This window comes from Lycorma delicatula, chromosome 8 (assembly GCF_047948215.1).
Source record: "Lycorma delicatula isolate Av1 chromosome 8, ASM4794821v1, whole genome shotgun sequence".
Taxonomy (NCBI): domain Eukaryota; kingdom Metazoa; phylum Arthropoda; class Insecta; order Hemiptera; family Fulgoridae; genus Lycorma; species Lycorma delicatula.
Window position 1 is genome coordinate 91406578 of NC_134462.1, and position 15364 is coordinate 91421941.

The following is a 15364-nucleotide window of genomic DNA, read 5'->3' on the forward strand; positions in this document are numbered from 1 at the left end:
GGAAGGCCAAACATGTATGTTCCGTTGTCAACCACAAAAGCAAATGAAAAGCAGACTTAACATTTTTAGAGTCATCTGTATAAACGATAGCATCAGAATTCACACTATTTATAAGATTAAAAAATTTTTCTTGAACCAGATCTGTTTTCTTTTTATGATACTGACAATGACCAAATCAGTAATTTACTAGAGAAAGCCGCCAAGGGTGTTAATAACATGGTGCAACAGTAAGAACTGGAGGTAACACTATATTCAGAGCTAAGAAAAGGCACTGAGCTCTGATGCCTAGCAAAGCAGTAGATGATGAATGTTCCTCATATCGATTAACAAGCAGTTTGGAGAACACCACATCAATGGTAGGATGATTTGGTTGCAATTTAATGCAAGCTACATATAAGCATGTCGTTTGGTTTTGTCTATTTTAAAGAGATGGCTCACCCATTCTCCACTAGTAGACTTACCATGGCGCTTGAGTGAAACGCACCTGTAGCAAGGTGGTAAAATGAATGATGGATTGCATCAAGCATCTTTAGAGCAGTAGCCCATGCAGATAAATAAGCCACGCATCTATAGTCTAAGCGGGAACGCACTAGAGTTTAGTGCGTTAAATTAGATTAGATAGAACTCTCAGCATGTATAGCATTTTTAGACATTTTACTTTCAGTTCCCTCACATGTGTTACCCTCGTAAATTGTTTATTAAACCACAATCTTAGAAATCTAACCCCAATGCATGGTTCAACTGATTCACTGTACGAAAACAATTAAGGGTAACATGTTTCCTCAACTGAGAAAAGCAAATGTATTTTGTTTTTTTCCAGGGAAAGTGTGAATCCTGTGGTTTTACAACATGATTCAAATTTTGTTATTGTGTTTTGAAGCAAATTCTTGGCAATAGCTAAAGTTCTAAATGCCATATAAATAGGAAACTACAAACAATGAACACATAATGGGTTTTTGTACACTGTTTGTTATTCTATTTATGGCTACAGCAAATAAGGTAACACTTAGGACACTTCCCTGTGGTATCTCATTTCCTAGTGTGAAACTTTCAAATATCATTGTTCCAACTTGAACACAAAAGAATCCATTATTGGTGAACTCACTGATAAATGCAAGGAGATTCCCTTGTATTCTCCATTCACGCAATGTATTTAGGATACCTCTTCCCGAAGTCATGTTGTACACCTTCTGCAAATATAAAAATACAGCAACCAGGTGCTGGTGAAGTAAAAAAGCATTCTGAATAACATTTTGAGGAGGAGTGAAATGATTTTCCCACTGCCTCCTTTTTTGAGCCAGAATATATAAGTTAAAATCAGCATTCACAACCCACCAAAATGTAGGAGATATTCAAGTCTGCAAATAACAGCTTCACTCTGATTACATCTACTGATTGTGAACTGAATATCATTGATCCCAGATAAAATAATTATGACCTCTTTACCTCTTGGTACTTGGTACTTTATATGGATCATAATCATAAGAAAAACTGGGACAGGTAGTGTCAAGAACGACCGGGTTGGTCTAGTGGTGAACGTGTCTTCCCAAATCAGCTGATTTGGAAGACGAGAGTTCCAGCATTCAAGTCCTAGTAAAGCCAGTTATTTTTACACGGATTTGAATACTAGATCATGGATACCGGTGTTCTTTGGTGGTTGGGTTTCAATTAACCACACATCTCAGGAATAGTCGAACTGAGAATGTACAAGACTACACTTCATTTACACTCATACATATCATCCTCATTCATCCTCTGAAGTATTATCTAAACGGTAGTTACCAGAGGCTAAACAGGAAAAAGAAAAGGTAGTGTCAAGAAATAAATTAATATAATCCTTTGTGTGATGGAACAATATATTACATATAAGCTTCAATCTCCATCTTCTTATATGTTCATCCCATGCTCCAACACAGCAGGGTAATAGTCATTTAGAAAAAAAATCATTAAACAAGAATGTAAATTAAACAAAAAGTAAATTCATAATATTCCTAATATTATAAGTGGTTAAAATAAATCTTTTACACTTACACTTTTTCAACATCAACTGTTATACGAGCTCCATGAGTTGCTGTACCAACACTGTTACTAGCGACGCATTTATAGTCTCCTGCATCAACTTCTGAATCAGCATCAATAATTTCGAGTATAATGTTTTCACCATCAAAGAATTCTTTGTTCCTTGGTGATGCAAGCAATATCTTGTTATTCCTAAATTAATATAAAGTAAAATAAATAGTTTTCTTGGATTTTACACACATTTATTAACTAAAAATATTAAAGATGTCAAACTTAGAAAAAAACAATTCAGTTTAGTTATCATATACTAATATTCACATTTTTTTATATAAAAGAAAGATAATGAGTTAAAAACAGCATTATCACTTTATTTTCCAAAAAAAGTTATGTATTTGTTTTTATTAAACTATTTGGGTTTTACGATTAAGCAAAGTAAGTATTATCCTCATGTAACATATATGGATATTAAAAAAAATGACGAATAAGTAACAGATAAAAACAAAAATATAAAACATGCATACCTGAATACATGCACACATATTCAACTACTTCAATAAACATTTCTTGCATATCTTCACTCAAAAACAAAGTGCATATAATTAAGGGTTTCAAAATGAAGCTTTATCTAACTGAACCCATGAATTTAAAAAACAGCCAATATTTTTATAAGGCATAATTAAATATATATAATTAGATAAATTACAACTACAGTAAGTTTTAGATCATATTATATCTACAAGGTATGATAAAAAAAATTAGTAAATGTTGCTGCCAAGTCCCATCTAACAGTAAAGCAAGGAACTTCATTATGCAAAGTAATATGTTAAACCTTAATAACACTGCATAACAAGTTTCAACTTTTGTTTTCATACAGTTATTCATATGAGTTGTGGATTGTGAATAATGCAATAACATGAAATTTTGTTTCAAATTTCAATGAAGTGCTAAAGAAACAAACATAACGTTACAATTAGTTTATAGTGACACTGCTGAGGACAATGAAGATGGGTTAAGAGTGGCTTTAGCAATTTTATAATGGTTATGAACTGCTTTAAAGTAAGAACACATCAGGGCATCTTTAAACATAAAAAATCCAAGAGAATGATTAAACAATTAGAAAAATAATTCAATTAAACAAGTGGAAGACTATTAAGGTAAAGCGAACACTTAAGAACTTATTACAGTGTTTAAGAAATGATGTGCATAGAAAACACCTGAGAAATGGGCAAACAATTTCAGCTTCTATCATGACAACATTCAGTGTCACACATTGCTTCTTGCACAGCAATTTCTATCTAATAAAAAAAAAATCAGTTAGTCCTCATCCATCTTATTCATTGGATTAAGATGCAACTTTTCCCCCAAGTCAAAATAACTATGAAATCCAAAAATTTTGAATTAATTTGGACATCAAGGCTGCTGTGGCAGTGCAACTAAAGAAACTCAAAAAATACGATTTCCAGAACTACTTCAGAAAGTGGCCAGAAAAATAGGATTAGTCATTTAAAACGAGGGATAGTATTTGAGGAGGACTTATGTGAATGTGTCTTTTACCGTAATAAATTTTTTAAAATTAAGTTTATTGATTATACCTTGTATTTTGTCCCTAAATTATAAATATTTATTTACTTTTTTTAGTAAAAATCTGTTAATTTATTTAAAAAAATGCAAAATATATTATTTTGAAATTTACTTTAGGCATTATCAGTACTGGGAATCAATATTCTCAAAATTGTATTGCAGTATATATTGAATAAGCAAACAAACTGCCAATTGGTGAGGAATATACTTTATTGAAGAAGCTATTCAGTCCAGTTCACAAATCATCTAAATTCATTCTCTTAACTGTTTTTTATAATTTTTTTTTATATGCATCACTTATTAAAAAAAATATTTTAAGTAAAAATAATAACTTTAAAAACAATTAAAATCTGAAACATAAAAGTGTTTGCTTCTCTCAAAAAAAAAAAATGATTCACCAGATGTTTTCTTAAAGTCAAAATATAATAAAAACAACATTGATATTGTTACAGTTACACATACCTGAACCACGTTACTGTAGGAATAGGATTACCGACCACCTTGGCAAGCAGTTTAATTGTTCCTTTTTCTTTAATTGTCTGTTCTTCAAAACGTTCAACAAACAACGGAGCTTGTGGTCCTGGTAATTCTACAAAATTAAAGAAAGAGTAAATTTTTTCTCTTTTACTTTACATTATTCACATATTAGTAACAATTCATATTGTTTTCATAAATACACTGTTAAAATTTCTTATGAATATATATAAAAAAAGACTATTTAATAACAAAAAATAATAAAAACTTCAAGATAATAAACATCTTAATTGAAAAATTATGTAAAATTGTAGATTTAAGCAGAATTAAGACTTCTGTAGCTATACAGTATTTTAAGAACTCTTCACAAAATAATTTCAACTTTTCAGTTTCTTTAATCCAACACACTGAGCCACTCATCAATGTTTGTTTATCTTCAGGTATCTTAATGTTTATTAACTTTTCCTGTAATGTATTCCTATATGTCATTAATATAATTAACATCTTTTAGAAAAATTTACTCATCACACAATGATGATAATACATGTCACAATGAGCTATAAGCCCAGTAGAAGTTTGACATTCTTCTACCTCTGGTTAACCATCCTAAGACATTGTGATAATTTAAATACATGAATTATGAGTTATTAATATCGATTAGCATTGTTAAACAATAAAAATCAAGACTTGTTCTCTAAAAAAACTAGAAACATTGTTTCTAGACTTAAAAAAAGTAATTTTCTTCCTCAGAGACATTGCAGAAGTCTAAATTGTTAATGGTGTTCAAATTAAAGGGCTTAGAAAAAACTTTTTTGTGTATGGTCAAATAGTAAACTGAGTTACATTTGTTTTTATATTATGATGATTTTGTCAAATTTTGTATATTTGCAAATTTCAAATTATTTGAGTGTATTGAGAATTAATAGCTCTTATTACACATATTACAATTAATTTTTATAAATTACCTTATAGATACATGTTACCACTAACATGCAGAAATATCAAAGACAACACCAACATTTTATATACAGTAAGATCATAACCTCAATATAGCTGAAACATTCAAAATTTATGGACACTAAGTTTGAAAAAGGACTAAATGAACAAGTATAGTGCAAATCAAATACGTTATTTGGTCATATACTAAAATCAGTTTTCTGATCACCAAGATAGCAAAGCATCATCTGCAATGCCATTGAGGAACTGACTGCATCATAGTTTCAAAAAGATTTTCTTGCAAGATATTTAGATAAATTCAGCATGGACTTGTTGTTGGACTTTCTTGTACTATAATAGACTTGCAATGTGTTATGAGACTGAACTATGTAAATCAAAGTGACAAATTTTATGAAATATTACTAATTTTTTAAATTATTTAAATCTTCACAATTTAATAAAAGCTGCTCCACTTTTAGTTTCTTAATAAAGAAGTCTATAGATGATATTAACCTTTTAATCTCAGTTTCCAAACCTCTGCAATAATAATATTACAACACATAACAAAACATATGTACATATAGAACTTTATCACAAAATTAAAGACAAACACTAATACATAAAAATATGTAGGCCTACACAACATATTTGTAACATCTCAATATTGAAATAATACAATAACAGTCTTCAAATAATCTAAAAACAAAACTTGCTTTACATGTTTATAGGTGCATGATATTTTAATAATGCATAGTAGAGCAGAAACAAATGAACGATTTAAAATTTGAAAATGAATGCTTTAATTGCAAATGATATACTAACTAGGTACACCATTGTAAAGAACAAGGACTAGCATTTAGTTTTCAACTTACATTGTGAAGTTCAACCTGCACAATGTAAGTTGAAAACTTACATCATGCAATTGACAACCGTTAGTGGTAAAGTACATCTCTGTACATCATCTAACGTTGTCAATGACTTTCCTCAGCCGATTCACTAGAATTGCATGAATTTCTGCTCAGATGAAATCTTTCAGTTCCTGTATAGTGTGAGATTGGTTGGTGTAAATCTTCTCTTTCAAATGGCTCCATAGAAAAAAATCGTTGCTGATAAATCAAGTGAGCAGGGAGGCCAGGCAACGTCTCCGAAATGAGAGATAACATGTTGGGGAAACATTTCTCAGTTTGCCTGCTATGGAATTTCGTGCTGTGTGGATGGTAGTGCCATCCTGTTGGAACCATACCAGGCACGTCTTCACACGCTGATGAAGTTCATTATGAAGAAACGTTCGCAGCAGCATCATATATCAATCTGATGTGACTATAACGGACTGACATTAACATTCTCAAAAAATTATGGCCCAATCACCCCAAATGTACTAACATTGTAATCTTTTCACTGTACAGTGGGTTCTGCGGCTTGATATCTGAAATTATGCTTGTTAACATATATGTTTAGATGAAAATGTGCTTCATCGGATAGCAGTTAATCCAAAAATTGCGGCCTTTCTTCGATTAGTTGCAGCAAGTGCATGAAAAATTCACTCCAATGATTCAAATTATGCAGATAGAGTTGTTGTACTTCTTGCATTTTATATGGATGTAACATTAAATCCTCATGTAAGATGCATCTAATGGTTCTATTGGTTAAGTCTAAATAAGTTGAATGGTGATGAGTAGAATGATGAGGACTATGCTGAAATGTTCTATCACTCTCCATAATTTTTTTGGGCTTGCACAGCTCTAGGGCAACCTGGTGGCTTCTAGTTGAAAATAGATACATGCATTAGATCTGAATTGTCTGATCCAATCTAATATTGATTGGCATTTGGAAACCTTTCCATTCCTTCAAATGTCAAAAGACTCATGTTGCAGTAGCAGAACCATTATGTTTGCAGAACACTTTCACTGCAAAAGCACAATGCTCTTCTGACTAATGCTGCATCACAACTAAAGTATTTATAAACTGGTTTACTCAGCTATGTGTGTATTTCCCCCCACCTACACAGCGGCGATTTTATATGGTTTAATTTTTTCTTCTCCTTTCAGTATTATGTTAATAAGTATATAAATTTTTAACAATAAAAATTGATTATAATGTGAGCAAAATGTATATTATGTATTTCAGTTTTTTCATTTATTTAATGAATTTATTGTTTAATGAAATTTATATTTTTTAATTAAAAAAAAATTTAATTATTTATTTCATGCCTATTTATACTACTCATATATATATATATATTTTTTTTGTTTTTTAAAGTAAATTTTAAGACTCATATTCCGCTTTACTATTATACAAATATAAATAAATAACTTGATCCACCAAGTACAGAATAAAATTTTATTCTGCACTTGGTGGATCAAGTTATTTATATATATATATATATATATATATATATATATATATATATATATATATATATATGTAAAACTCATGCATATTAAGAATGAATATTTACATCATTATTTACAAAATGAAGTAACTTGGTAAATTTGTTAACATTTTTAAATCAATGAATAAAATAAAAATTTATTATTTTTTAAAATTACATAAAAATACAATATAAGATTAATAAATTAAATTGTTTTGTTTTTTTTTTAATTGTCAGAAAAATTGTTTCACATATATTTAATGAAGTTTAAAAGATTTAATAAAAAAATTAATTACTTAACAGCTGGATTTTTGAAATGAATATTTAGATATTGATAACAATCTAAATACTGTAAAATGTGCATGTGAATATGACCATTGAAAAACATATGGACGCATTTTTTAGTTATATATTGTTAATTACAAAGACCAAAATGCTTTCTTAAAAAAAAAAAAAAAATAACATATGTAAAATTAATATAACGTATGAAATTAATAGATGCAGTACCTTAAGACATAAAAAAAGAATGGTTGTATTGTAAAAAAATGAACAAAGAAAAATGAATAAAATGATAAACATTGCATACATTAAAATGTCAAAAATAGTATTTGTACTTCATATAAAATGTGACGATTTAAATAATATTTTTATCCTAACATCCCAATTATTAATTCACTAAATCTATTAGATGACTGTTTAAAATATAAAGCTACTAATAAAACGATTCTATCATTACAAAGCAAAGTTACTATTAAAAAGTTCCTTTCCTAATATTAACCTGTGTACTATTAAATAAATATAATTAATAACAGTCTTAATAATATAATTTAGCATAATTCCAAAAATTAAAATTTTATAATAAAAATTTCAAAAAATGAAATTCTAACAATTAAAAAACCAAACCAGCAAAAATATGAGATATTTCATAATTTCTACTGTTATTTATTTACAAACAAGATACCTCTCCTGTTGGTAAGTCCATGTTTTTCAGTATTTCTTTTGATAATGTTTAGTTTCCACTAAAAAAGCACATTTTAAACATAAAAAAAGTTAAAGAATTCTAACTATTACATTTAAGTTTGCACTTCCAGAATATTGTGAGAATATAGATGAAAGATAGTTTTATTATTTGTTATGTATAATGTTTTCTGTAAAATTAAATCATAGGAAAGTTTTTTAAGCCTTAAACTTCCATTACTATTCACTATATGGAAAATGTACACATGTAAACGATACATAATGATTACATCATTATGTAAAAACCTTTTGCTGTATAGAAACCAAAATATGCCCTTCACTGTATTGGTGTTGTGATATATAAGACTCAAAAGCTGTCAATCCATATTTATGTAAAAGAAGTAGAAAAAATATACAATTTTATAGTAGCAGAGTATAAAACCTATAAAAAAACAGTTAAGTATTGCGGAAGCCTGAGTCAAACATTTGACAATAAGATGAATATTACATTCAAAACTTTTTATGTGAGAAAATAATCAAAATCAGTTCTAGACTGACAGATTAATTGAAATAATATTATTTCTAGATTAATAATTAACATATTTTATAATCATTTATTCTGTGAATTCTGGAATGGTAGCACTCAAGATCTGTTTTCCATGAGGCACCAGTAGAGTTAACTCAAAAAATATTAGTCTATGAAATCATAACTTAAGATTTATAAGAGAAGCTGGATTTTTATGAAAATAAAAAGAATAATGATAATAAACACATTTCATAAACATAGTATGGTTTCTATTAAAAATTTCTAAAAAAATATTAGTTTTTATTATTTAAGATGGAATACAACAGAATAATGAGAATACATTGTATTTATTTTACCAAGTATGGTGTAATAATGAAAATTATTAGAAAGAAATATTTAAGTTAGAAAACCATGAATTTCAGTTGAATAATTTATGGTATATTTTTTGGTTGTTTCATTCTATCATTAATGACTATGTGATCAACCATTGAAAATATTTAATCAAATAGAAAAAAATTCTAACTCAACTGAATGAATATTGAGTAATTAATTTTTACATTATAATGAAAATGAACAAAACAACACAAATAAGTTAATTTCCAATATTTTGTAACATATCAGTTAGCTTGAAAAAAATCATAATGATAAAATCTATCATTTAATATTATTCCCATTTATTATTTTATATAATTAACACCATGCATACCCTTAACTGAAGATGATGCCCCTTGTTGTAATTTTTCGGTGCCTTTTAATTTCACCTTAGTAATTAACTGTTGACTAAGATCTGTAAATATATTAAGCATTAGAAAAGCAGCAAAAATTACTTTTAGAAAAATCAGCAAAAAAACCATAAAAAATAAAATCTAAATAAAAAAAATAAAAAATAATGAAATTAAAAATCCAAAATAAAAACTTTTTAATTAAAAAGAAATGATATTAATAAAAATAATTGTATTAATTAAGAAATATGAATCTGCAGAATATTTTTCTTTAAATATCAGTAATAATTTTACTGCTAAATAATGTTCATGATGAATGAAGAAATAAATTTAATAAAATTTGTATGACTTTCTTTCAGATTAATTGTTTAGTAGAATTCTTTTGAAAATATTTTGGAGCACTTTTCTCAGCAAACTTATATTGTAGGTATATAAAATAAAGAGTGGCAAGATATTTCAAAAAGGAATTTTCTCAACAAATAATCAGAAAATGAATATCTTTAATTAATATCAAAATTATTAAACATAGAAATAAGAACTATCAGCTTTTTTAAACAATCAGTTTTTAAATTAATAATAGTTTGAATAAATTACATGATCAAAGATTTCTTTTTTATTACTTAAGAAAACTAATGTTCAATGAGAAATTTTCATACCATCAGTTAATTCCACTGGAATTACACTTTCTTCAATTTCTTCCAGTTTTGTAATTTTAGCTTCAACAGAAACAATTTCTGATCTTTTTTCACGTGGTTCATATTTTCCATGATATTTTATAGATTCAGTAACTTCTAGTGAATCAGGCATATCTATTTCAACTTTCTTTTTAATATTAGCTTCTTTGTAAATACCTTCAACAAAGACATCATCTATCTGTTGTTTAATAATTTCTTCAGGAACACTTTTTCTGGGTGTAATTAATATTTCTAAAGGTTCTTCTTCAGTAAAACTGTAACGTCTTTCTACTTCCAGCTGTAAAATGCTTTTCCTTCGAGGAATTATCATTTCAATAGGTGATTCATCAATAATACTGTAACGCCTGGTTTCAGAAGGTTTAATGCTACATCTTCGTGGTATAACAACATGCTGAAGTTCCTCTTCAGATATATTATAAGTACCTTCATCCACATTAGAATCTGATGGTAATTCAAATTTTTCACTCGCTTCATCTTCTTTCTGAAAACTGGAAATCTCTTCAATAGGAGTTGTTTCTGGTGGTTCTTTTATTTCACATTTTTCTTCAACATCAAGTTCTTTGAATATACCAATCTCTTCTTTCTCATAAAATTTTTTCAGAGATATTCTAACATTTTTCTCTGATTCAACTTCTTGTTTGCTTTCAGTTACACTAACATTGTCAATGATTTCTTTCAATACAGTAGACTGAACATTTACTTTAGAATCTATTTCTTCCAATTTTTCTATTATAACATCTTTTTTGCTATCTTCTTCCTCTTCAATACACTCAGTTTCATATATTATAGGTTTTTTATCAATAATTATTTCCTTTATTGGTTCTTCTAATAATAATTCTGCCTGTACTGCTGTGTCTTCATGTGATTCAACCTCAGTTGAAGTCTTATACTGTTGTTTTTCTACACTTACTACTTTAGAAGTTTCTGAAGTTATATGTGACTGCTCAATTGCGCTGCTACTACTGGATATACATACCTCAGAAATCTGTGCTGTGACATTTTCTGTGCTTTCAATAGAGGTCATTTCCTTTTTTTCTATTAAAGTTCCTGAATCACTAGAAATCACTGAAGCTAATTCAACTGCGGCTAAATCTTTATGTAATTTAGTTACTATTGATGATAATGAACTTTCAAGAATAAGTTCTTTTGTTTGATCACTTTTGTTATAGAGTTCTGCAGACGAAATTTCAGAAGAATCCTTTGTAATAAATAAACCTGCTGATTGATCTATATTAGAAGCTGTTACTGCCTCTACTTCCATAATATTTGGTTCTTGTATAACATCTGCAGAAACACATTGTTAGAGATTAGTATGGTTAAAAGAGAAAAAAATAAAAAATAAAAATAAAGTAAAAAAGAAAAACTAGATAACATTTTTTAATGTATAAAACATATACGTTTATTTATTTTTTTAAAAAAAGGAAAAACTTTTTTTTTACAAAAAACAAAAAAAAGAAAATGCTTTTCTGTGTTAATTGCGTAATGAAATGTGATAAATACATTTTATATAAAAAAATTACCTTACATGATGATTTTTAATGAAAATTTAAATCAAATGACATGAGTATTATGTATTCAACATTGTTCATCATTTCAAAGTACAAGTTCTTTTTTAAACTTTAATTCAATTAAATGATTTTAGTGTACTAATTATTTATTACCCAAAATACTGTGTTATTCATAACCAAGTAGCTTAAATCAAACAAAACTAAATGGGTAGATCTTAAAAACAGTATGATACTTTTTTTTTTAAGTTTAGGGGATAAATTAAAAAAAGTTCCATTGTTAAGAAAAAAAAAATGTAAGACAGAAAGAATTTGGTATTAAAAGAAATAATATGGAAAATACCTATTAAGGTGTCATTAACAATTAAACGGTCCTTCATTCTAATCATATACTACTGGTATTTATAGTAGGAGTATATTACAGTTGAGAATTTCTTTAAAAATACAACCCAATTATTTTTGTCTAACTTTAGAAAAAGGTAGAAAAAATCACTGAATGAATTAATAAAAATAACAAAAATGATTGGAGTTTTTAATTATTATTAAAAACATTTAATAACTCAATATTGTGATCAGAGACGGATTACTTATTTATTTTGAATAGTATTTCAAATCAAATACATCTAAACAAGCATTCAAATTTAATGGAAGTTTTAATAAGTTATTTAAAAAACAATTTGAAATGAATAACTGAACCTAATTTCATAAATAAAATGCTTTTAATAACTTCAAGAAAAAAATATTTTTGGTTGGTCTTTTGAGAATCTTTAGAAACTACTGCTGTTGTGTTTTTGTAATACATTTCATATGATATTTGATTTCTGTTTTGTACCTGTTACCACATTTTAAATATTCAAAAATTAAAAAAAATGTACACAAAACCTCAGCAATGGTGTAATAAATGGCTGGATACAATTTAGAGCTAACACTTTTCAACCATTCTAAATAACTATCCACCAACTCAAAAAAAATACTACAGGAATAATATCAGCTGATGCCAAGGTGAGAAAAGAAGCACTGAAGATGATCACAAGAGCAACTAAAATGGTTTTTAAATTATTAAAAAAACACTTATGAAATTTGGTTTGGTTTGTCATTTCAAAAAAATTCAATTTTAAATAAAGATTATTTTTTAAATTTAGAAATTCTCCATAATTTAGTATAAACTTTTTGCATTTTTAAGAAAATACTTAAATTCATATTAAAAAATAAAAATTCTTTTTATTCAATAAAAGTTAATTGAAAATAAAAAGAGCTCTATTAATCAAACTTACATGAAAATTTTTAACACTTATTATTTAATAGAGAAACATGAAGGATGTTTAACAATTAAAAATATGTACGCATAGAAATGAAATGTCAGGAAATTTAACGAGTGATTCTGCAGAAACTAAAAATGTAATTATTCATAACACAGTATACTACTTAATACTGCAGAATGCTAAACGATTAAAAATTGATTGATAAAGCAATTCAATAAAATGAGTTTTAGCATGTGAATGAACAATTTTTAAATTCATAAAAAAAATTGTAATCACAGGTGGTTTAAATGCTGAGTGTATATCAGAATAATAAGAGAAAAATCTTAATTTGCTTTTAAAAATTACTGAACTCAGAAAATACAAAAAGTAAACATCTGTTTGATTTTTACACACGTTCCCAAAACCAATAAGAATAATTTTTTTATTTTTCTGCCTGACAAATACATGCTATTACAGGAATGGAAATAAATATATAAGGAAAAACTAGATTTTAATTTAAATGAATTATTGGCAGTAGTTATTTTTGACAATTTTGAATGACCGAGTAACTGTTCTGGAACTTTGTTTTGAAATTAAGGCAACTGAAAATAAAAAAAAAAATTATTTTCCTACAAACAATGAAGGGAAACCATACAATAGTAAAAATTGGATAAATAAAAAATAGCGTAAGAAATATGTTTTCATCAAATGAAGATTATGAAAACTGTATTTGTTGCCAAGTAGGGAAAGGTTAGAATGATTTAACTAAATTAAATTACACAACTGTTTTGTATTTTAACATTTTAAATCTAACTAACTGGTTGACTGTCATGAAACCTTATTCTGGGTCACAAGTTTTATGTGCAACTGGGGCTGTGAAACCCATATTGATGTCTCAGTGTAATTGAGATTTCCAACTGTTAACAGTCTTTATTTCACCTCATTTTTCACAATAAATGACAAGCTGAGACTGAGAAAATTATGTCAATTCCAATCATACACTTAGCTTCTTTGTGCATCCTCATTCAAAAGTTACTAAGCTATTTCCCAAAAATTATACATTTTATATAATTTTTATAAAATAACAGCTGATTTTTATAAAATAAATTTAATTTGTTGAGCAGTTTTGTTATTTAGGTTGGCAAACAAGATAAGACTCAGTGTTGAGGATGTGCTATGCATATGTGCCTGAACTGTTTTTTTCTAAGTCACTACTAAATGGAAATTGTAGATAAAAAAAAAAACAAACTTGTAAATAATATGCATAAATATTTAAAAAAATTGTTACTAATTAAAAATATTTTATTTTTTCATGTCAAAGTTCCTTTTGAATTATTTTATTAAAAGTGAGAGATAAAATTAAAAACTTGAGTGATATAAAAAAATGGCTTGTAAAGTCTTTTCTACATGTTTTGTGAACATCATAGATCTAAATTCTTAGATTTCATTATTTCACATGACTGAAATAATTTTTTTCCTTATTTCATTCTTGTAAACACATCAGTGTATTGTTAAGATTCATGTTAATGTTATTTTCACTGAATTTATCCTTTTTTTGAGGTACCAGTTTGCGTGTCACTAAAATACCATAAAGCCCAAATTAATGTCTTACTTTTTTTATTATAATTACTCAGAATATAAGGTAGAATGAAATTTTGTTTAGAGAAAATGTGGGTTGTAAAGAATGAAACAATTTGTGAAAATTTTTTTATAGTATTATAGTAAAGTATTTGTGTTTTGGTGTATCAGGTAACCTGTTCTAAGAGCAAACATCTTTTACATGGCACTTTTTATTATGAAACATAGACCAACCATTTAGAAGAGATTCATGATTCTAGTTCAGCCCTATTTATATCATAACTATAAGACAAGTACTAACTGTAAGACAATTATAAGACTATAAGTAACTATAAGACAATATCATCTGATTGTAAAGTGTTCAAAAGTTTGTAAGCACAAGACTCAGGAAGGTATAAAAAGACCTAAGTAAAAAAAAGTTCTGATATTAAGAATATTTCAAACAATAACATTATCAGAATATTGGGATCAAAAATAGGTAGAGCCAAGAATTTTTACTTGATTATGCAATTTATAAAAAATTAAATTGTAGTAGTATAGAAAGTAAATGTAGACTTCCAGTTTACTTTTTTGACATAACATATTTCAGTTCCTGTAATTAGTAATATAGTTTGACAATTTTTTTACACTTTTATTCATAAAGAATTTTTTTAGTTCAAAATTAAAATCTAATGATAATAATAAAAAATTGTTACTAAACTATCATTTTAATGATAGTTTATATTGATTAAATATAATATTGAAAAAAAAATTGATATA

At 27.1% G+C, this 15364-nt stretch overlaps 1 protein-coding gene across 8 annotated transcripts in view; it reads right to left on the reverse strand.

The window, feature by feature from the left end:
- sls (sallimus) overlaps window positions 1–15364 on the reverse strand; it is a 397202-nt gene that overhangs the window by 50164 nt on the left and 331674 nt on the right. For 5 of the 8 annotated variants that reach the window (XM_075372741.1, XM_075372740.1, XM_075372746.1 and 2 more), the window contains 4 exons: window positions 10243–11565; window positions 9571–9651; window positions 4063–4189; window positions 2032–2211 (listed from right to left, as the gene is read on the reverse strand). In XM_075372741.1, the coding sequence (XP_075228856.1) occupies window positions 2032–2211; window positions 4063–4189; window positions 9571–9651; window positions 10243–11565 (1711 nt within the window). The remainder of the gene's footprint in view (window positions 1–2031; window positions 2212–4062; window positions 4190–9570; window positions 9652–10242; window positions 11566–15364) is intronic. The other 3 variants (XM_075372744.1, XM_075372742.1, XM_075372745.1) reach the window with 2 other exon arrangements.